The 23,385-nt window shown below is 37.7% G+C and overlaps 1 protein-coding gene across 30 annotated transcripts in view; it reads right to left on the reverse strand.

Moving 5' to 3' along the window:
- The window catches only part of EIF4G3 (eukaryotic translation initiation factor 4 gamma 3), a 290,494-nt gene that overhangs the window by 36,530 nt on the left and 230,579 nt on the right, over positions 1–23,385 (reverse strand). For all 30 annotated transcript variants that reach the window (XM_080657147.1, XM_080657146.1, XM_080657145.1 and 27 more), the window contains 7 exons: positions 21,636–21,833; positions 11,172–11,318; positions 10,515–10,751; positions 9,065–9,169; positions 6,950–7,082; positions 3,556–3,650; positions 1,388–1,481 (listed from right to left, as the gene is read on the reverse strand). In XM_080657147.1, coding sequence (XP_080513273.1) covers positions 1,388–1,481; positions 3,556–3,650; positions 6,950–7,082; positions 9,065–9,169; positions 10,515–10,751; positions 11,172–11,318; positions 21,636–21,833 — 1,009 coding nt within the window. The remainder of the gene's footprint in view (positions 1–1,387; positions 1,482–3,555; positions 3,651–6,949; positions 7,083–9,064; positions 9,170–10,514; positions 10,752–11,171; positions 11,319–21,635; positions 21,834–23,385) is intronic.

A 23,385-nucleotide genomic window follows, 5' to 3' on the forward strand; every position in this document is an offset into this window, starting at 1 on the left:
AACACAAATTTGAACTGTGTAGGTCCACTTAAATATGGATTTTAAAATAAATACCTGTACTGCTTTTGATCCACAGCTGGGAGTCTGCAGATGCTGAGGGCTGACTGTATGCATTGACCTGCACCATTCTATACAAGGAACTTGAGCATCCAGGAGTTTGGTATCTGCAGGGGGGCCCTGGAACCAATACCCCATGGATACCAAGGCACAACTTATGTTTTTGGGGAATCAAAATTATACATGGATTTTTGACTGCATGGGGTGGAGGCAAGAAAAAAAAGTAGAAGTAATTTTTAAATAGCCAATATCACACACTTTATTCATTTTAAGAGAGAATCTTCCTATTTCCCTATTTAGTCTTCTTTTAGACAATTCTAACCAGCAGGACAAGCAGTTTCTCACCCATGGCAAATCAGGAGCAGAAAATTAATTAAAAGGGAGAGAAGATGTAGAAGTGTGACAAATTCCTTTCATGGTTAGACCAGCTGAATTTTCTCATCAATTGTGGGCTGTAACATAAGAGATATCCTTAACCCCAAATTGCTGAAGGATCAACTATATTTCACTTAAAAAAGGTAAGTAATAGAAATATTATGATCTCATTTATGTAAAATTATGTGTGTACGTTTAAATGAATAATAATTTTTTTTATTTAAAGAAAAAACGGTCAAAATTACTTAGTAAAAGGGAAATACAGAAAGAAGGTTAACAATAAAGTTTTTATTTTTCCACAGGGTTTCTTCAGCTTTTAAGATGTGTTTGTAAAGGTCACATCCCAAGGTGAAATTTTTCAAAATATGACTTTTGGTAAAAGATTTTGAAAACAATTTCAATCTAATTATTTTTACAACAAGCTAAAATTAAATGCTCTGGCTATTAACATTCTTTTTCTCAGCAAAAATGAATTTGACTTTTAAATTACTGGAGTCCCAGTAATTTCTGTAATTATGTTGAACTAGGGGCCTGGTGCACGAATTCATGCACAGGTGGGGCCCCTTGGCCTGGCTGGTGATCAGGGCCGTGGGAGGTTGGCCGTGGGAGCACACTGATCACCAGGGGGCAGCTCCTGCATTGAGCGTCTGCCCCCTAGTGGTCAGTGCGTGTCATAGTGACTGGTTGACCAGTTGTTCGGTCGCTTAGGCTTTTATATAGATTTGTGAATAACAAAGGAATCTAAGAGATTAAAGTCTTAAAATAGCCGATTTAAAAAAAAATACCTAAGGAACACTTTTGAAGAGGAAGTCATGTTAGCCCGGGTCACCAGTGAGTTTGCGCAGGATTTGTTTATAGATCCTTTCCTAAAGTCTTCATTAAATGATGTGGGGATGTGCTGTAAGGCGAATGCTAAAGGACCACAGGCTCCTGAGAAGGGGCTCTCTGTGCTTACCAGTCTCGCTTGCCTTTGCTCCACCGCTGCTGCCTTTTCCCCAACTGCCCAGTTGTGCTTTAGGTACCAGCTGAATTTTCTCATCAATTGTGGGCTGTAACATAAGTGAGAAGAGTCAATTCTAGAAGAACGCTTTTTCTTTTAATTTTCAGTGCAGTAAAACCAATTTTAGCAACAAAATTTTGCTTGGAATGCTGATTTAAGAAACATAAATTGGAGCTGTTCACATTAAAGTGGGATTCCTGTGGCCACTGAAGCACTTCCTTGGAATCCAGCTTCCAGAAAACACAATTTGAAACCACTGGTCTGTCTGGAGAAAGTATTCAAGTCCTCTAAGATGGTGTGCCAGTTTGCTAAATGTAAGCAGTTTCTAATGGTTCCTCTTATATAACAACACCCATTGATTTAAAAAATAAAAAAGGAATACACAAATACCACTAAATTAACTCATTAATCTCTTCATGATTGTGAGAAAACAGGTCAAAAGACAAAACAATTTCACATTTTAGCACAGCCTAATATAGCCTGGGGCTAAGGATGGAGAGGTGGAATGGAGTATTCATAAAGGGGGCTAGAGAAACAAGAACAGAATGTTAGATAGGGAGTTAAGGTCTCTTATCTTCCAGGTTTAACCCTCCATGCACATTTTTAGTGCAAGTGAATAGAACTACAATGTAACACAAAGACTGTAATGCAGCTCTTTTTAGTAAAGGTATTACTATGTTCTGACAGTGCTATCTTGCTATATGACATGCTTTCACATAAATCCCTCCTAGTTAACAATGAATTTGTTTAATGGTTTTGACTTTTTCCTAGGATATACTCAAATAGAGTATATTATGACTATCTGAATATACACAAAATTGGTTAAAAAGCAATTGATATATTTTTCAAAATATTAAGGAAATAATGTTGTAGGTTTAATATTAGCGCTATTCTTTTTTAGAGTGTCCATTCACAGAAACAACAGTTAAAAACAGACAAATACTGATAACATTTACAAAGATACTTGGGCTAATGTTGGGAAAATTCTTTAAACATAAGATCTTGGTTAATACCCTCTCTTGCTGGAAATGAAAGTGGATGGGAATCAAGTTGTATTCAGCAATGGAATTCCTGATCTAAGACATAAACAACTAGAAGAAGTACCAGAATCTTTGAGAATAGGATCCTAGCTAATTAACATCAAGAGAGATCCAGAGAGGTAATGTTCTATCCTGAAGCAATGATTTGACAAAACCATAAAGGTGCAAAGACATATTCCATCTTCTTCCAATTTTACCAAAGTCTATGTTCTTTTTGTCAGTTATCTTCTTTCATTTGATGTTTTCACATTAACTTTAGATTGTCTTTAGCATCCTACTGGCAGGCTGCCAATTTTCAGAACAAGGAGTATATTATAACTAAGGATCAAACTAGACTTGCAAATAATTTGCCAAGCCCACTGAGCTGTAGAAGTTTCCACTTTTACAAAATGTAATTCTGCTTTCTCTATGTTCTTCACCCTACTTACAGTGATCAACTTCTGCTGAAAACATCTGCTAGGAGAAAATTGCCTCTCACTGCCCATGGAGTCTCAAGAGAGAGGAAGTTAAATTGAGTATATTAAACATTTATCACAGAATGATTTCTAGTAGGTCCTCTGTTATTTCTTTTAGGCCTTGAATATAGCAAACCATTAAGTCCTCTTATGATTAGACTTAAACAGCTATTTTTTCCCCTGAGCTAAGGATACACTGTAGTAAACCCTCATAGAAATAAAAAGATGCTAGGACAAGTATGTAAGAATACAATGAGCAATACTGACTTCAGAAAAAAAAATCTCATAAAATCTGCATTATGGCTATTTTATATGAGCAAGAAGTAATCTACCCTTGCCTCTCAATCATATTTTGAAGCTGTTGTTGTATTTTATTGTTATTTTTAAATATATGTTTTTATTGACTTTTTAGAGAGGAAGGGAGGAGGATACAGAGATGGAAACATCGATGAGAGAGAATCGTTGATCAGTTACCTCCTGCACACCCCCCACTGGGGATCAAGCCCACAACCAGGCATGTGCCCTAACCAGGAATCCAACCTGGGACCTCTTGGTTCATGGGTCGATGCTCAACCACTGAGCCACATCGGCCAGGCTACTGCTGTTGTGTTTTAAATGTAACACTCACCTTAGTGATTTTCAGGAATTTTGAGGGGTCCAGTACTCGACTATTCTTGGCCCCTTGTACAGTGTTCCACCCGCCTTCATCCACTCTCTGGACACCTGCCGGGAGAAGAGTGAGCCAATCTCTCATCTGTCTTAAGTCGGTTTGACAGTGAAAGAGTGAGCAATAGTGTCAACTCAGCAGCTCCAATCAAAACCATGCAAAACAACAAAAGAAATGGTTAAAGCATTGCTGACAGTCTCTATAACTGCCACACAATATGAAAATATCAAGCAGAAGCACTCTGCTTATATTGGATCTTCGATGAAACATTAATGACCGTGAAATCATGTGATACAAATGAGTAGAGATTAAGTGCCAAGCTAGCCAAGGGAGGGACAAAGCTAGCTTTTACAGAGTTAATGATTGTGTTGATAGAGTTTATGATTAGTACACTTTGGGAGAAATCAGATGGAAATTATTTATTCCAAAGTTTATTTCATTTTAAGGTGTCAAATGACAGTATGCTTCAATCATCCTTCGAAACCTGCTTCTTCAACCTTTCAACTTCTCAGCAGAAAGCCTTGACACCTCTTTCTCACACTTTGTATCCATTTGTTAGCAAATCTTGTTAGTTTAACCATTGCAATATATTCAGCACCTAGCCCCTTCTAACCACTACCAATACTACCAATTTGATTTAAGCCACAAATATTTCCTCAATTAGTACAAAATCTCTTCAATAGCTCCCCTGCTTCTTTACCTGTTTCATCCTGGCAATCAGTGTGACCCTTGTAAAGGACAAACCAGGTCCTGTGGCACTTTTCTGCTCAAGAGACTTCTGCTATCTATCCATTTCACTCAGAGAAAGAAGATTTCTTACAAGTGGCCTACGAGCTCTAAATAATCTGGCCCTCTGACGCTCAGACCCCATCTTCTGCCACTCTACCCCCGATGCCACTTGATCCAGCCCCATTGGCCACCTTGCTGTTCCTTAAAAATGCTGTTTCAGGGCGTTTGTGCTTACTATATTCCCCTTAGCCTAAGACCCTCTTTCCCCATACATAGGATGTTCCAAAAAATGTATACATGCTTTAACAGCCAATAGCTCAATTCTGAAAATAAAATGTATTTTAATAAACACTGCCTTTATACACTGAGTGGCCAGATTATTATGATCTCTGAACGCGTAATAATCTGGCCACTCAGTGTACTTATGTGTAAGGGAAAGCTTGCAAATCTTGATATGTCAAGGGACCAGGAGATAGTGGCCCCCAGCCTCTGGCTAGTAAGTCCTCTGCTTCTTTCTAACTACCCACAATGCAGTTCTCACACATGGAGGGAAAACCTTATTTTAAAATCCCAACTCTGTGTTCAGTCTACACTGAGTGGCCATATTATTATGCATTCAGAGATCATAATAATATGGCCACTCAGTGTATTATTCAGTGTGTGTATACATTTTTGGGGGGACAACCTAGATATACATGACTTAGCTTCCTCACTTGCTCAAAAAATAGCAACTTTAATAGGTTTCCCAACTTCCCTGTTGAAAATTGCAACCTCTACTCACAAAGCCGTGTATTTCTCACTCCCTCTCTCAGCTTAATTTTTTTCTATAGAACAAATTTATCTGACAAATATTTACACTTAAGTATTTGTTTATTGTCTTCCTCCTCCCACCCCCATTAAGGTGTAAACTGCATGAGGGATTGACTTTCTCCTGTTAAGTGAAAGGCACTCAATAAATATTTGTTAAATGAAATAAATGACTGAAAGACCACCAATCTATTAAAAAAACATTTCTCATCCTCATATACTTCTTGGTTTTCTTTGTGCTGTCTGATATTACTGATCATGAGCAGACTTGCTTCTTCCTTGTGGCTATGACACTTATAAACTAGTAGATACTCCTTCTTCTCCACTTGTTTTATCTGTCACTTTTCCAAGAGTTCTTTCCTTCCTTCAGTCACCTATGGATATCCTCCTGGATTAGGCTTTCACCTTTTCCCTCTCAATCTGTTTTGATAATAAGTAAAAGTCATTACCTAAAAGGCATTAGGTTAGGTACTAGGGTAGGAAGGTAAGTGTGGTGTCCCATGAAACTTAAAAGTACTCTTTCTTCCCTGGAGGATTAATCTATCATAACTTCATGATGAGATCTACTGTGTCTGCGATAAATAACCGCTAATGGTTATTGAGTATTCACTAGTGCCAGTTGCTACGCTGAACATGTTAATATGCTACCTCATTTCATCCTCACACAAATTCCTCAGTACTACTAATATTAGATCCATTTTACAAATTAAGTGACGTGTGCTAGGTCACACAGCTAGGATGTTGGATAGCTGAAATTCAAACTAAACAGTTTGGCTCCAGAGTCTATGCTCTCTCCCACTGTATTATCTGACCCAATCACTGGCCTGCTCACTTAACTCACAGTGGACAAATGAGATTCCCATTTGGATGCCCTCTTGTCATCTAAAATTAAGCAGGTTCAAAGAAATATGATAATTTTCCTCTAAAAATGGTTTCCTCTTCCTATGTTCCTCAACTTAGTCCATGGACTTTCTATTTTCCCTTTTATTTCATCTTTCATTTATTTTCCTTTTTATTCCTATTGCTATTAAGTCTCAACTCCTCCCACATAGGATTTCAACAACAGCAAGATTTCTGAGTTCAGTGTACCCCTCTGATTCATCATGTGAAAAGCAAAAAACTAATTTTATTTATATACCTCCAACATGACATTACTCCTTTGCTCAAAAACTTACCATAGCTCCTTAATGTTTATCAAATCAACTCAAAAATTCGTAATCTGGTTCCAGACATTTTTTCATTCGTTCTGAACACTTAAGTTTTTCCCAATCAGGTTTTATTCCTCTTTAAAATATATGTTTAATTTCATAACTAAAATTCTTCCTTCTCTTCCAAATATCTACCATCCTCAAGTAGTGTCCCTTCCTCAGATAAAGATTTCTTCCAGTTTTCTATCTCTCCTCTTCTTTGAACTTTTATGACCTTAATGGAGAATAAATCTCATAATTGGTAATATTTTCCATTTGCTTAACAAATGTTCCCTTTATTAGGTTTGCCTTCCCAGGTAAACTTTAAGTTTTTAGAGGGAAGGAACTATGTCTTCCACACCTTTTATATCTCTCAATACTGAGTATATAGAGGATGCTCAATAAAGTCTTGTTGATTATTGACTTTGAAATAGTCAAAGAAATCATGTTTAGTTCTTGTATTCTCTGCTTTAACTCAATACCCTATCTCCAGATGAAACTTCACTTATCAATTACCACTCTATTCTTTGGGTTATTCTGTCTGATTTCATTTAACATCTAAATATAGAATTCTTAATATTTGTCCCTCAAACTCCTAAGTCCTCTAACGCCCAGTGGACTCTACCCCTCACCTGGTCTTCTCTTCTCTTTGGTCATGAGCTGTTGGACCTTCCTTTGCTCTTCTTGTTCTTCTATTTTAGCCTCTTTGTGAATCTGTTCAATAGTTTTAGGCCCTTGATCTGCTCTTCGAGATACCCAATTACACTATAAAAGGAGAAAATAAGGTTATCAGCCAGATTAACTAAAAAGAAAATTTAAAAAATTCTGAAAATCTATTTTATACTTTTTCACTGCTAGAAAAGTATAAAATACTTATAAAATCTGTTACTTCAGTTTTTCATCTGAATTACAGATAGTACTATGTGCAATTTGGGGATTAGAGCTAAAGAATTAAATTCTTTGCAATCAACTCTGAACTACTGTATACTGAGCCTTCCAATAGCCAATGGATAAAAAGAAAGTGAAAGACTAGCCCAAATGTATTTTTTTTTATTATTTTGTACATTTGCAAAGAGGAGAGAGAAGAGGAATCAAGAAAGGTCAGGATTCTTTCGCCTTGCCTTAATCTGGGATACTGCGACCCAGTTCATATCACACTCCATGGGGGTTCTAAATCGAGGATGACTAGCATTTTTCTTTCATATCATGGTCTGGTAACCTACACAAAGTGCCACACCACTCTGTCCTTTGGTTATCCTGTGAAGGACAAAACAAGCTGTCTCCTTATAATTATACTTCTCTCTTTCCCAGCTGCAATCCCAACATCCTATATAATAAAAGCCCAATATGCAAACTGTCCCCTTGGGTGGTCGTTAAACCGGGAGACCAGGAGTTCGACTGCTCGCTATGACATGCACTGACCACCAGGGGGCGGCGTGGAACATGGTGGGTGTCAGTGACACACAGCTGGCAGTGGGCGGCAGTGGAGGCACTGCTGGCCCTAATGGGCCCCAACGAGAGCAGGACTGTGGCAGGATGGTGGAGCAGGTGAGCGGGCAGCACCAGGCCAAGACGGGTGCGAGTGGGGGCCCAGGTGCTGCCCAGGGCCGCCTAGAGGTCAGCCAGACCCACCCTTTCATGCCAGAAGCTCATGCTTTGATCGTCAGCCAGGCCTATGGACTGCACCCATGCCCGAATTTCGTGCACCGGGCCTCTAGTTTAATATAAGTACAAGTTGTTAAAGGATTGAGTAGAGAAGTTTTTCATATTTACATTTTTATATAGGCTAGAGCAGTGGTCGGCAAACTCATTAGTCAACAGAGCCAAATATCCACAGTACAACGATTGAAATTTCTTTTGAGAGCCACATTTTTTAAACTTAAACTTCTTCTAACGCCACTTCTTCAAAATAGACTCGCCCAGGCCGTGGTATTTTGTGGAAGAGCCACACTCAAGGGGCCAAAGAGCCGCAGTGGTTCGCGAGCCGCAGTTTGCCGACCACAGGGCTAGAGGAAAGGATGGTTTAAATCAGCATTCAAATTCTGATAAACTGGCAGTGGCTTTAGTAATAAGGATTCCGGGCTTAACAAGATAAAGAACCATAACCAATGCTATCTGATTTGGCGGCAGAGCAGGGCAGGAGTAGGACCTATATTCACTTCTGTACTTTATGGTCAGCTGCAGTATCTTCCTTGCAGGAGTTAAAATATGAAGAGACAAAAGGGGTGGTAGTGGTAAAAACTGTTTCTGGTATGAGAAATGAAGAAAATGAAAGCAGCACAACAGGAGGCTATACAGGAAAAACAACAGAGGTGAAAACAACATCTGCTCTGAGCTAGACACCTCACTGAATCTTTACAATACATCTGCACGGGAGGCACAACTCCATGTTAGAGACTTAAAACATAAGGCTTGGGGAAGTTAAATGTACTCATTTTGACGATGAGGCTTCCTCATTATTTAGCATCCTGAGACTAAATTTAATTGACCACAGTTTGAATTCAGAATGGCAGATTTCAAAACTGCAATGTGGTTTGATAATCAGAGTAAAGAGAAGAAAACACATAACAGGCAGGTATATGTGCCTTCAGTCCTTTCACACAGTTCTCCATGAAACTTTGTCAATTCAATTTCTGACTCCAAGAGCAAAAGTATTTAAGTTTTTACACGTGTAAATACGAGGACGCACTCTCCAACCCAACTCCTTAAGAGAGACTGGAGTGGTAGGCTCATTATTTTCTACTTACCAGCCGTAGGTCTATCACATCCTGCAGCATGAATCGAATCCTAGATGAGGTTTTTCTTTCTTTCACAATTTTCTCCATCTGATTAAAATACTGGTCCATACGTGGCTATAAGAGACAAAACCATTAGTATTCTTGTCTGAGGAATTCAAATGTAATTTTACCATGCAGAATTTTTAAATGGCCTAGGAATACAAGTAGAGCCAAAAGGTAATGTGGTAGAATTTTTTTAAATAATTACATATTTTTGGACTTGTAGAATTTTATTTTATTTTTTTAACCATATGGGTTTTATCTTATTTTTTAATATATTTTATTGATTTTTTTACAGAGAGAGGAAGGGAGAGGGATAGAGAGTCAGAAACATCCATGAGAGAGAAACATCAATCAGCCGCCTCCTGCACACACCCCCCATTGGGGATGTGCTCGCAACCAAGGTACATGTCCTTGAACGGAATCAAACCTGGGACCCTTCAGTCCGCAGGCCGATGGTCTATCTACTGAGCCAAAACGGTCAGGGCTGTGGTAGAATTTTTAATTGAGCATATGACACCCAAAATAAAAGCTAAAAATTTCAGGCAGCTGGGCGTGGTCAAACGACTAATTATAGGCCAACCAAACATAAATGGAAATGTCATATTGCAGCTCCCTGGAACCTTAAGAGAGAGGTGGCTATGTCCTTTGCCCCTTCCCCACTGTTTCTGCTGAGAACATAAGGACAAGGGCTACATCTTAGGAATAAACAGACTATTAAGCTGGAGAAACTTGCTGTTCTGATCATCAGCATTTTGAGTTTAAAGAACTCTCCAAAAATCCAAGACCACACTCAGATTTCACTTATTAATTTTACTTGTACATATGAGAAATAAACCTCAATCTTGTATAAACTACTAACATTTGGGGTTTTCTGTCACATCAAGACATAATCCTACCTATGAAATATTTCCGACATTTCTTTGAAGCATTTCTAATTTCCCAACTCCTTATTTGTAGAGCACCATGTTATGTTTTGAATTTCAGTATTTTTACTTATTTCTTATATTATGGTTAGATAGCTGTATCATTAAGTAGATCATGGACTTAAGAAAGCTACTGGGTTTTCTTCATTTCTTTATCACCCTCAATCCTGACCATTAGTAGCTTTTTCCCCTTTATTTCTGCTCATAATTTGCATACACAAGTGACCTGTGAAATAATAATGCAGAAAAAGGACAAGGCACAAATATTCTGAACAACTCATGAATTGACTTTTACATAATTTGGGAGCTCTTCACTTCTGACGTTAATGGAAATGAGGTAAGGGCATGATGGTCAAACACTAACAATGAGAAGGCCAACAGAGAAAAATAACCAGTCTCGACAACTGGGGCACAATGGACCACTTCCTTTGACTGTCTTAGTTCTTTTGTAACAGACATACTCCCTGCTGAATGTTTCCGATTTTGGACTTTACCTTTGCTTTCTCAAAATCCAGATCTTTGCCAATGGTGGTGAGCAGGCGACACAGGCACTCTAGGGATTCTTCATCATGGTTCTTCAGCAGCTTCACCACACAGTCATGCATGATGGCTTCCGTCAGCATTTTGAGTTTAAAGAGTTCTCCAATGAACTTGATGTTACCAATGGATCTCCGCCGGGCTTTGTCCTTAGCTTCTTCTAGTTCATCATGAAGCCTTGTCCTCTCCTCTGGCTGTTGTATAAGGAATAGAATGATGATGAAAACTGTACTGCATAACTGACGCTAAGAATACACTGAAATTCATGGTCCTTACCCTTTCTGGGGTCAGGATAACCTTTGACAATCTGACTGCAACTAAAGTCCTACTCCTTAGAAAAATGAACAATACTTAAAAGTTTACATCCATTTCAGATTTCTGGTACTCGGCAATGTTTCTTAAGATGGTTCTGAATCCCTGACTTAGAAGGTTGAGTAACTCTAACATGCAGTATTAAAAGAAATAAAATTTTCTTCTATACATCAATATAGTTTCTGCACATGAAAAAAAGGCCACAGGCACCTACAGTAAGGAGATGTAGTAGCAAGCGACATAAAATTCTATTTGATAACAATCAAACTGCATAAGCACTTTCTTTCTGTGAAAAGACTTACAGCACTGGCAGCCTCGAGTTCTCTCTGCTTCTTCTCAAAGACATCATCATCTGCTTTATCTTTTTCAAACTCCTTCTGGCAACGGTTCAATAGCAGCTTCCGGAAATTCACTGTGTTCCCAGGCTTGTCTGCCATGGGTACTTTCAGCTGCATCCAGATGGGAAAATGTAAAAGCAGCAAGATTACTTAAATATGTTCAATGATTTTCTCAAAATATCAATTTTATTTATTTGCAAAATAACGCTGACGGGACCACAGGTAAGCATTCTACAAGGAGTATAAATTTAGTGTCAGGCATTTCATGTTTCAATGGTAAGATGTCTTAAATTTTATGCAGAAAAGGTGCACATTCCTTTCATATAAATGCACTCTCTCTTTTATGGCTGGTTGTGCCTTTAGCTGACTTTGAAATCCATGTGAGATGAGTACAAATGTGACCCTGTACTTATCTAGACGTTTTCAGCTCTGTAGGGCTATTACTTTTGTTTTTCTTACTATTACTGTAGGTACTAAGTTTAAAGACACAAATAGAAATGGCATGAATTTCATGGTCAAAGGGAAAAGGTTGTAGATGAGATCCTTATTCTAGGAAATAGCAGAAGGAGGAACACATTTTTGAGATGTCTTTTCCTCAGGGGAATGTCAAGATACTACAATGCTAGTACTTACTTTAACTATCAATATATGATGTTTATTGATTATTTCAATTGACTAAAATATTCTATTTTACAGATGAAATCCCCCTGAGCACCATTTTAAACAGCTATTGCATAACAGGGCAAAATGATTTTTTCTGGCATCACAAAGTGGCTCCCAAAGTTCTGAAATGCACGGTATTTGCCCCAGGTCTAGTGAAAAACAGGATGCATTGTATTTGTACTCACAACAGTTCATGTTATTAACCTGAATGGACTTAAACAGCTGCTGATGCAGGCTGAATGGCTAGAGAAACTTACTGAGACTGGAGACTATGATGCTGTAGTATATCTGTGCTAGAACTGATGGTACATTCTCTAACACAGTCCCTATGACCTATGAGAGACCACTTAACAACTGCCCAGTCTAGTCAACCAATGGACCAAGTGTTTCATTACATTTTAGACAACCACAGAAACGCTAATATGTCCGTATCTCCAAACTCAGGCATACAACTGGAAGCGGCTACAGGTCATTTCATAGTCAGGCCTACTCTATGATCACACAAGAAGGTAGGCATTTAATCAGCCTTCCAGAAAAGAAACACCATTACATGAAGGCAAAAAATTTCCAAAGCAAAAGCCAAAAGACTCTATTTTCTAACATTTTAGGACCCAGAATATACAATGAGACACCAAAGAGAACCAAGAGGCACATTCACGAGTAAGGTGGTACATAATAGAGAACCAACATGATGTTAGGTTCCAGAACAAACTAAAAAGGTTCTAAAAATCAGCAGTTATATCCAATGTGCTACTTTATTTATTTATTTATTATTTTTTAAAAATTATTTTTAATCCTCACCTGAGGATACATTTTCTATTGATTTTAGAGAGAGGGGAAGGAAGAGAGAGAGAAAGAGCAGGAGGAAAAAACATCAATTCCAGCTGTCATGTGACTTTGACCAAGTTACTTAGCTTCATAAACCTGTTACTTTATAAAAATGAGGATAACATCTATCTCTTAGGACAGTTGGAAGGATTAAATGAAATGGTCTAAGTAAAGCAAATAATAGTGGCTGGCACATGGAGTCCAATAAACAAATATATTTAAACAATTGGAGCTGTATTTGACAAAAGTTTATGATTAGAAATTAAGAGTAACCTATATTGTAATATAGATACCAAAGAAAGTATATAACAAAGCTCACAAAGCCAGTGGGGAGAGAACCACAAAAGGCAAGATAAATGAATATCTGCTATTCCCAAATAATGGTCATGGCACATTTCATATGTGTAGGACCTAAAGAGCATATAATTGTGCATAATCTTTTTAGGTATATTCATATGGAAATACTAAAACTGAACAACTGGCAGAATATGCACAGATATGAATGTCTGTATATCTCATAATGGAACACCTAGCTACACAACCCCCTAAAGACTTGTTTTGGAACATGATCTTAATGTCTTCTGGGGATGGTTAACAGTGAAATAGGGAATAGACCAGTGAGAACATATCTTCTTAGAATAGTGATGCATGATAATTTTTTTATAAATACAACAGGATGATGACACTACTAGTATTGTTAGCATGTGTTGTCCATGGGCATTGACTGGTCAGGAGACCCAATGAAACTGGTTAGAAGAGAACTTGAAGAGTGGGTGTCTTACTCTGCTAAAGCTACTTTAACAATACCACAGACTGGTGGCTTAAACAACAGATATTTATTTCTCACAGTTCTGGAGGCTGGAAGTTCAAGATCCTTTGTAGGCAGATTTGGTTCTTGGTGAGAGCCTTCTTCCTGGTTTGCAGACAGGTGCCTTCTCCAGTATCCTCATGTGATGAAAAGGAAGCTCTAGTGTCTTCCTGTTCTTATAAAGGCACTAATCCCATCATGGGGGGACTATATGAACTTTTTGGGGGGACGACACACAAACATTTAGCCTGAAACAGTGGGTAAGGTAGATGCTTGCAAATGTGCCCATGGCTAATAGAAAAAATGAAAGGTGATGTGCAATGGTTAGAAAAAGATCTCTAGACATCTTTAATTTTCATTTAACTATAGTCCATGACTAAAACTAAGATGTTTCAAATGGGTTGTTGGACAGATGGCTTCTCAGGGAGGAAGTCGGGAAATACCTGTATTTTAGTAAGGCTGCTTGGTAAGCTAGATTTGCTGGGGAGCGCCTACCTTTTCACTTTTACTCAGCAGTTACTATCAGTGTGACATTATATTACACTGTAAACTAACAGTGCATCATCTCATATTGTGTTGAGACCCATCCACATACTGGTCAGCCAGCCATCTTGAATATGAGTGTTGTCTGCAACGGGTAGTCATTTTCTTTAAGCAACAAGACCTGTGCTCCTGATATAGTGTTGAGGGATACTTCTTATCCCTAAAAGGATAACTCCCAGAGAATCATCAAGAGCTGTCAGCTGTGTGTTAATTATGGCAATCAAATAGGAGAGTAGAAAACAGAAAGCCACGCTTGGACTTGCTTAGCATGACTAAGACTTTCAGTGCTATCTCAGTACATAAAGATGCTAATGGTAACACTGGGGCTCAGTAGCATGTTCTGGTCTGAGGTAAAGTATTTGGAGTGACTAATATAATATAAACCAGTGGCATATCCATGCTAAATCTAGAATGTGATATAAACAGGAATAAATCAATTGCCCAATATAACTCATGGGTCCATGGTGACATACTATCCTCCACCAGTGGTTATGTCCTGACCTTAGCAAATCACCTGCTAAAACTGAACATAACATATTCCATATGTGCTACGAACACATATAGCAAAATATATCTCTACTAGATACCTCTGAAGTAGTATAGTGGTACATAGTACTGAGGGATGCTCACAAGATTCAAAAAGGCGTGGGCTAATTATGAAAGGCTAGGCTGTTTCTCAGCAATCTTTTCTTCAAAGCATTCTTCATTTTACATCAAGCGAGTTGCACATCCCTTCTCCTCCAGCTGACTCCAGCCACTTGCTGTTGCCCAAAGCCAGTGCTTCATGTCTGTAATTCCAGGCTTTATTTCTGATGAGATCTAATTTGTCTTCTTTGTTCTTCGTGTCTCTTGCTATGCTCAGTCTTGCCACTCTTTTCACATCTTGTGTTAAAACATGTAAAAAGTGGCAACATTATCTGGCATAATAGGACATAGAATGCTCAAAAATCTACCTTGAGTGCCATTCTTTATAGCTGAAGTATGCATGCCTGACACAGCAGAGATAAAATGTAACAAAATTATAGTCTTAGGGAATAAAATCAACTCAAACTGTTAGTTTTTCTTTCATTTGTGCATTTACCCACGCACAACATGTCTGAGGGTCTATTATGTGCCAGAAACCATTCCAGGCACTAAGAATTTAGCAGCGAGAAAAAAAAAAATTCCCTACGCCTAGGAGCTTACATTCTAATGGGTTCTGAGATGGGGATTTTAATTTAAATTACGATTAAAACAAAGCACAGCAATTTAATGTTACCAATACTCCAATTAAACTTTTATTTAAGTACAGATTTAGATACAGGACATTTTTCTTGTCCATCTTCTCCATTTGCCCCTGGATTCAGACGTCCTCCTAAGAGGAGTACTGAATTCTGATTAAATGCTTTACAATTTGTGAGGGTCTTGCAGGTCTCTTCAGTCATTCCTAGTTTGACTAGTAGAAGGAGCAGTAGTACATCCAGAGCCATGGTTTACTCTCTTATGATGCCCTGAAGCCTATGTGCCAGAGGTTTCACTTAGCGCGTGGTAGAGGCAGGTAGCTGTGTATATGTATAAATGTGTCTGTGTGCGTAACTATGGAGTTTACAGAGCAACTTGGGGAAGGGAACACTATTATACCAGTTTACTTGTAAATCTAAAGAATTCCTTTCTTAAAAGCCTACTCTTTAAGAAGTGATGGAAAACGGACACAATAGGAGTATATTCTTAAGTCCTCACCTAGATAATCACTGCAAAGTTTTAAATGGAGGTGTGTGATCCACAGGAATGATGTAGAGGCAGAAAAAAAAGGTTTAAAAACTGCTTTAAACAATGAGAACAAGCATTCTCCTAATTCTTAAAAATCTCAACATTCTAAGCCAGGGTTCCCCAACCTCGACACTACTGATATTCTGGGTTGGATGATTCATTGTCATGGGGGACTGTCACATGCACTAAGAGGATGTTTAGAAGCATCCTGGGCCTTTACCCACTAAGATGCCAGTAAGCATAACCAAAAATGTCTCTAGACATTGGCCAATGTCCCCTGGAGAACAAAACCACCCCTGGTTGAGAACCACTGATCTAGGACATTGTTTAAGCTAAGGTTCTAGTACTTAATGTTCAAAACTTCTATAAATATTAAATCCCTATTTAGGCAATTTGGTAAATTTCAGAGAAAGTTGTGAAATAGGAATAATAGAATGGTTGTAAGGATTAAATAAGTTACAAGTACTATTCCTTACTCTTACTATTACCACTGCTACTACTCATGATCATAATATATGACTAACTAGATTCCATTACTTCAAATGACCAACACTGACAGTCCATGGCAAGTGGCATAGGTCTATAAATTTTACAACTATGAATCAGGCCAAAGGCCTCGCGATGTAACCCGTGGGTTTCTCAGTACAACACATTGATAATGACAGGAAGACACTGAAATAACTTAATGAACACAATTGGTAGGAAAAGAGCACCTCTGCCAGGTAATAGCTTAATTTTTTATTCTACTATCTTCAATTTCTCTCAGTTCACTGGTAGGTATCATTTCTTAAACTAGTAATGATCTTAAAAACAAAACAAAACAGAACACCCCCCAAACAGTGCCTGTGGTCTATAGCAGAGATCGCCAACCTTTCGGATCTCGGACCACCGGTTGGCGACCGCTGCTCCAAAGGTTCCCTTAAACCAGCGGTCGCCAACCTTTCGGGCCTCACGGACCTTGGTGACCGCTGATCTATAGTAATACACATATCATCCACAGTGTTTTGTATCATATAAGACAATGCTGATTTAGGTACTGACAGATGATTTATCCTAAACAAACGACATAAACTTACGATATTGTTAAATACAGTACAGTACTGTAAATGTATTTTTGTTATGATGAACTTTTCTCTAGCTTACTTTATTGTAACAATACAGTGTATAACACAAAACATACAAACTGTTTATGTTATCGGTAAGACTTCTAATCAACAGTAGGCTATCAGTTAAGTTTTTGGGAAGTCAAAAGTTATATGTGGATTTTTGACTAAGTGGTAGCTCAGTGCCTCAATCAAATGCATTGTTCAAGGGTCAACTGTAATCCAAACTCAAGGACTGAAATGATTTGATGTTGAACTCTAGTCCCTCTGAGAAGAGGTACATTTCTGGTTCACCCTTGTTCCAAGTAAATAGTCCTTTAGGATCCCAACCTAAAGTACAGGAGGATTTGTTAGAGCCTCTTCCAACACTCATTTTGGTAGACTTTGGTCACAACTTTTTTCTCCTCAGCCCAATAAATCATGAAAAACAAGATGTTCAATACTTTTAGCTGATTCTTTTAGGGGGAAGTTTTACTAAATGTTTCACTTTTCTTTGGATTTCCACCTTTTCTAGGATCTTAGCCTTAGTAAATCGTCTTCTAGTTATCTGAAGCCTTTAAAATTTGTTTAAATATTGTGACTAGCTTTTCTAATATCCATGGAAAAGTGTTCTGAATTACCTAACTTATCAATAGCAGAAGACATAATACTCATCCCTGTGTACTTACCCTTAATCCTACTTCCATTTCTCTCTTAACTTAAATATGAATTTTAGTGTTTCAAATTTATATACTTTTATTATATATGCATGAACAATAGTTTTATTTTGCATACTATAAAACTTCATTAAATGGTGTCAGGTTATTCAGTACTATTTTTAAGTTTGATCCATGATGATACATGTAGTATTACTTCATTAATTTTAACTACTGTGTGTATAAATATATATTGCTATTTAGATTCACCAACCAAATAAATTGTGGTATGCTGCTATTGTCATACTTAGGCTTATTTCATTTCTTTCTTATTATTCCCTATTAAAACCAATATATAGACATTCTTATATATCACTGCTTGTGCACATCTGGGGAATTTCTCTGGGGTATATACCAAGAAGTGAAATTACTGGGGAAATCCTCCTATAATATAAAAGGCTAATATGCAAATCGACTGAACGGTGGAACGACGGGTCGCTATGATGCGCACTGACCATCAGGGGGCAGACCACCAGCTGCACCCTGGTGGTCAGTGCGCTCCCACAGGGGGAGCGCTGCTCAGCCAGAAGCCGGGCTCATGGCTGGCAAGCACAGTGGCGGTGGCGGAGCCTCTCCCACCTCTGTGGCAGCACTAAGGATGTCCAACTGCCAGCTAAGGCCCACTCCCTGTGGGCCTAAGCTGTCAGTCAGACATCCCCTGAGGGTTCCCGGACTGTGAGAGGGCGCAAGCTGGGCTGAGGGACTCCCCAAGTGCAAGAATTTCGTGCGCTGGGCCTCTAGTAGTATATAAACATCTTTGATATTACTGTCCAATTTACTCTCCAAAGTGACAAGTGCCTGTATTTATCTTCATCAACACTTTGGTTATTTCCTTAATAATGAATAACAATGAGTATCTTAAGTTTATCGGCCAATGGATTTTCATTTCTATGAATTGCCCATTTTTAAATTGAGCTGTTTGTTTTCTTTTCCTCCTTAATTTTTGTTACTACATGTATTCCAAATAGATAATCCCAACCTATGGCGTCACCTTTTATTTACGATATCATTTGCTATACCAAGAATTTGAATTTTAATATTCAAATTTGATATGTTTTCCCTTTATTATCTTGAATATTGCTGGAGGAATTTTTTTCCTCTCAAAGTTCATGAAGCTAGTCTTCTCAATTTCTTCCTAAAAGATTAGCTGTTGATACTTAGATTTTCATTACTCCTGTGATTGTTTTTTTTTTTTTTTTTTTTTAGTGAGTACTAGAACCCACTGCTATCCTTTTATTTCAGGCCCTCAGTATGTCAAAAGTACATTAGCTCCGCTAGTTACCTTTAAGATACGGAAGTAGGACAATAGGGACAGTAGTTCTCTTGAAGAGGGAAAGGTATAGTTCTATATTTATTGACCAGGGTGGGAGGCATATTCACTTTGCTGACATTCACTGAACTGTACACTAATGATCTGCACACTTTTCTGTATGCCTGCTATAGTGGTGTGCTACAGCTGGCTCATACTAGTGCATGAGACAAACTGTTAAATAGGAATTCTGTGATTTAATTGTCAATAGCTTAAAATCAGTCATGAAGAGAATATTTACATCATTAAATTTGACAAAAGCTACAAAGAAGACATTTTTCTTTTCCCAAGCAGCGTGTATGTCTATTAAACTTTAAAAACAAAGACTTTAAAAACATATATCCTTTGCCCAGCCAGCATGGCTCAGTGGTTGAGCATCAACTTATGAACCAGAAGGTCACGGTTGGATTCCTGGTCAGGACACACACCCAGGCTATGGGCTTGATCCCTGGTGGGGGGGGTGTCTGAGAAGGCTGAATAGTGATTCTCTCTCATCATTGATGTTTCTCTCTCTCTCTCCCCCTTCCTCTCTGAAAATAATAAAAAACATATTAAAAACAACAACCAACAACAAAAAACATATATCCTTTGGTGTATGGGGAAATTTAAACTCCAGTATATAAGATTAAATATACTTAGATGGTTATTGCAGCACTGGTTATGGTTACAAAAAAACCCCAAAACCAAACTCTAGAAACAGCATAATGGAAGGAAGGTGGAAGGTGAGAGGAGAAAACAATTGTTGGAAAATTTATGGTATATACATATTATAAAATATTATGCAACTACAAAAAAGTCTGAGTAAAATCTATCTGTCAAGACCTAGGGAGATGCCCAAAAGATATTAAGAAAGCAAACTGAAAAACAATGTATATAATTCAACTAAAACAAAATAAACCCTCTTTATACATATGTGTATGTTTTTATATGATTTTTTAAAATCCCCACTTGAGGATATGTGTTTTTAAAAACTGGTTTTAGGGGGTGGAGGAGAGAGAAACTTCAATCAACTGATGACTGGAAACTGAACCTTTTTGGTGCACAGGATGATGCTCCAACCAACTGAGGTACCCAGCAGGGCTTTATATGATTTTATAATTGTAAAGAAAACTGTGGAAGCATATATTTACATTGATCGTCTTGGAGGGAAGGGAGGCTTACCTGAGCTAGGAACTTTACATATACAATCTCATTTTAGTTTTTTCATTATATGAATTAACCTTATTTTATGGATTAAAAATGAGGCTTAAAGAAATTATGCAACAATTCTAAAGTTATAAATTAGCAAATGGCAGAGTAGAAATTAAAATTTTAAAGTTAAAATTTTAAACCTAGAACTGTGAGACTCCAAAACAGTGTTTGTAATCATTAGGTCATGCTTGCTGCCTCAAACTTGAACCTGCCTGGAATACGCTGTTCTTTCTCTATACTTGAACTACCCATCATCCCAGGCCCAAATCAAACCTACTTGCTTCATAAAAGTCTGTCACTCTCCCATCCAGATAGTGATTTCTTTTTCTCCAATTTGATCTTGCAGTCTAAATCATCGATTTTCAAGCTGTGTGCCACTAGAATTTTTAAAACATGCAATACCTGACGATTTGGTAAACCTCTTTTCCCTTAGATTGCCATATAATATAATGACAACGGCCAACACAAAAATAGCCATACAATGTGAATAAATCAAAATTATACCTATTTTTGTCAGATTGGCAAACACTATTATGCATTTTTTGGTGTGCCACGGAATTTTAGTAATTGGTTTATGTGTGCCATGAGATGAAAAAGGTTGAAAATCGCTGGTCTAAACCATCCATTTAGGCATTAATATACTGCAATATCATAGAATACCTTGCAAGTGATTTTTTTTCTTGTTAATGCTGTCTGTTTTTTCCATATGGATTTTGAGTTTCTCTAAGACAGAAAATGCAACTTTTCAAAGTACCAACAGACTTACCTACCTTTGACACAGGTACTTAAAAATACTGGTAGGATGACAGAATTTTGCACTTTCACAGCAAGGCATGATGACAATGAGTTGTGATAATTAAGAAAAAAAAAAAAAACTCGAATGTTAAAGGACAAACATTTCTGACACAAGTACCTTGGTAACAGAGAAAACACAGACGGTACATGGCAGATTTATGACCGCAGAATTGAGGACAATGAACACTAACCAGAAGCTCTTTGGTCTCCCATTTTGTCTTGCCCTAGATTTGACAGGCTGTGAAGATTAAATGGCTGTGAACAATGTAAAGAGAAAGAAATCTAATAGTTTCTGAGAGATGAAATGATCAGTTTTGAACCATTTATGACTACAGTTATCCTATCATTTTCACTGAGGCTAGAATTAGAACCAACAATTTTTTCAATTTTGAATTTAAATAAATGTGAATGAAAGCATTTGCTGTATTTCTATAAAATGATACCCCAGGAAAAATTGCTTGCTCATAACTAGAATTTCACATTACTAATTTAAACCATAATCAATCTTCCTCATATTGGATGGGACCATATGTGTCTATATCAGTCTAGTCTCCATAACCCCTCCAGAGGTGAGTATACATTTTATTAAAGATTCTTTTTATACAATTGGATATTATAGCAGTAAGTGCTAAAAATATATTCTCCCCTTTACGTTGCCCCAATAACACTTCTGGGAAGAATGTGTAGTGAGGGGAGAATATACCTCTTGAAGGTTTCTGGTTTTACTCCTTCCTCTCTTCTTACCGTTACTAGACATCGACACATGTTTGCGTAAGCCACAGAGAAGCTGGGTTCATCAATAGCCTTCTCAAAGACCAGGTCAATGACTCCTTTCAGCCGCTCCTCTGTGTCAACAGTAAGTCCTGACACCTGCTTCATCAGTTGGTTGAACATCTGTGGTGTCAATTTATTTAAGATACTTCGAACTTTTCTAAAAAGTTCCTAGAAGGATCACACACAGAAAAAGAGCATTATAGTAACTGTGACAATATGATGCTATCTGTAAGAATTAATATTGTTTATAATATATAAGTTCAACTTCCCAAATTATTGACAAGGATTGTGCAAGCATTGTAAAAATTAAATCCACCTATTTTAATAAACAGTAAAAAATTGTATAGCACATCATTTTCACTACTGATGAGAATTCTAGGAACTAATATGGTACATTCACATTTCACTGGTGTGAGTATCATCTGGTACATTTCTAGGGGCAATTTGTCAATGTGTGCTGAAAGTTTAAAAACTGTGATACAAGTAATTATACTTTTAGCAATCCATTCATTTTTAAAGATAGGTTAAAAAAAGATTTTAGCCAAAATAATTTCTGTTAATACCCTGTATAGTAAGTAAAAAATGTCCTAAAATAGGGATTTGTCTAAATTATGGTATAATATAAATTAATAGTAGCCCTGTGCACGAATCCATGCACCAGTAGCTCTCTGCAGGGCCTGGAACTCCACGCCTGCTGCCCAGAGGCTCTACGCGGCCCAGAGGTCCATCTGCTCCCCGGCCCGGCTAGAGGCCCATCCGCGGCCGGGCACAGAATGCTTGCCTCGTCACCACGGCGACAAAGCAAGCATTCCACCAGGCCACTCCCGCTGCCCACTCTCAGCGGCCGCTCCCCTGGGACTGGGGGACTCTGGCAGGGCTGAGAGGACTGAGCGCCTCCATCTTGTGGCTATGGGCGCCGCCATCTTTGTGATGAAGTGATGGTTAATTTGCATATTACCCTTTTATTAGATAGGATAGTATAGAATACTAGGGTGGAGACTTTTAAAATGATGTTGTAGAAACTCTCATCAAATTAAAAATAGAAGAGAACTTCCTTAACTAGAAAAAAGGGCATCTATAACCTTACTTAATGGTGAAAAAAATGAATGCTTTCCCACTAACATTGAGAACAAGACAAAAATGTCCATTCTCATAATTCCTATTCAAAGTCATACTGGAAGTCCTAGATGGTGCAACAAAGAAAAGAAAGAGAACTATAACCCACACAAATTGTAAAGGAAGAAGTAAAACTCTCCCTTCACAATTGGTATGATTGTCTACATAATCACAAGGAATCTATCTACAAAAAGAGATATTAGAATTAATGAGTCTAGGAAGGTTGTAGAATACAAGTCAATACATAAATATCAATTATATTTCTATATATTAGCAACAAACTAGAAATTACATTTTTAAAAAGCACCATTTATAACAGCATCAAATACCATTAAAAATTTAACTAATAATCTAACAAAATATCCATAGAAACTGTATGATGAAAACTAGAGATCGCTGATGAAAGAAACCAAAAAGGACATAAATACAGTGGAACCACAGTTCCCGAACTTAATTCATTCTGGAAGGCTGTTTGAGAAGCAATTTGTTAGAAAACTAATCTTTTCCCCCTATTACAAATAATGCAAATTGAATTAATCCTTTCCAGACCCCCAAATGATTCCTTCTTATATACAACACATATCTTATATACAACTCATATCTC

Source organism: Plecotus auritus (genome assembly GCF_963455305.1).
Source record: "Plecotus auritus genome assembly, chromosome: 2".
Classification (NCBI taxonomy): domain Eukaryota; kingdom Metazoa; phylum Chordata; class Mammalia; order Chiroptera; family Vespertilionidae; genus Plecotus; species Plecotus auritus.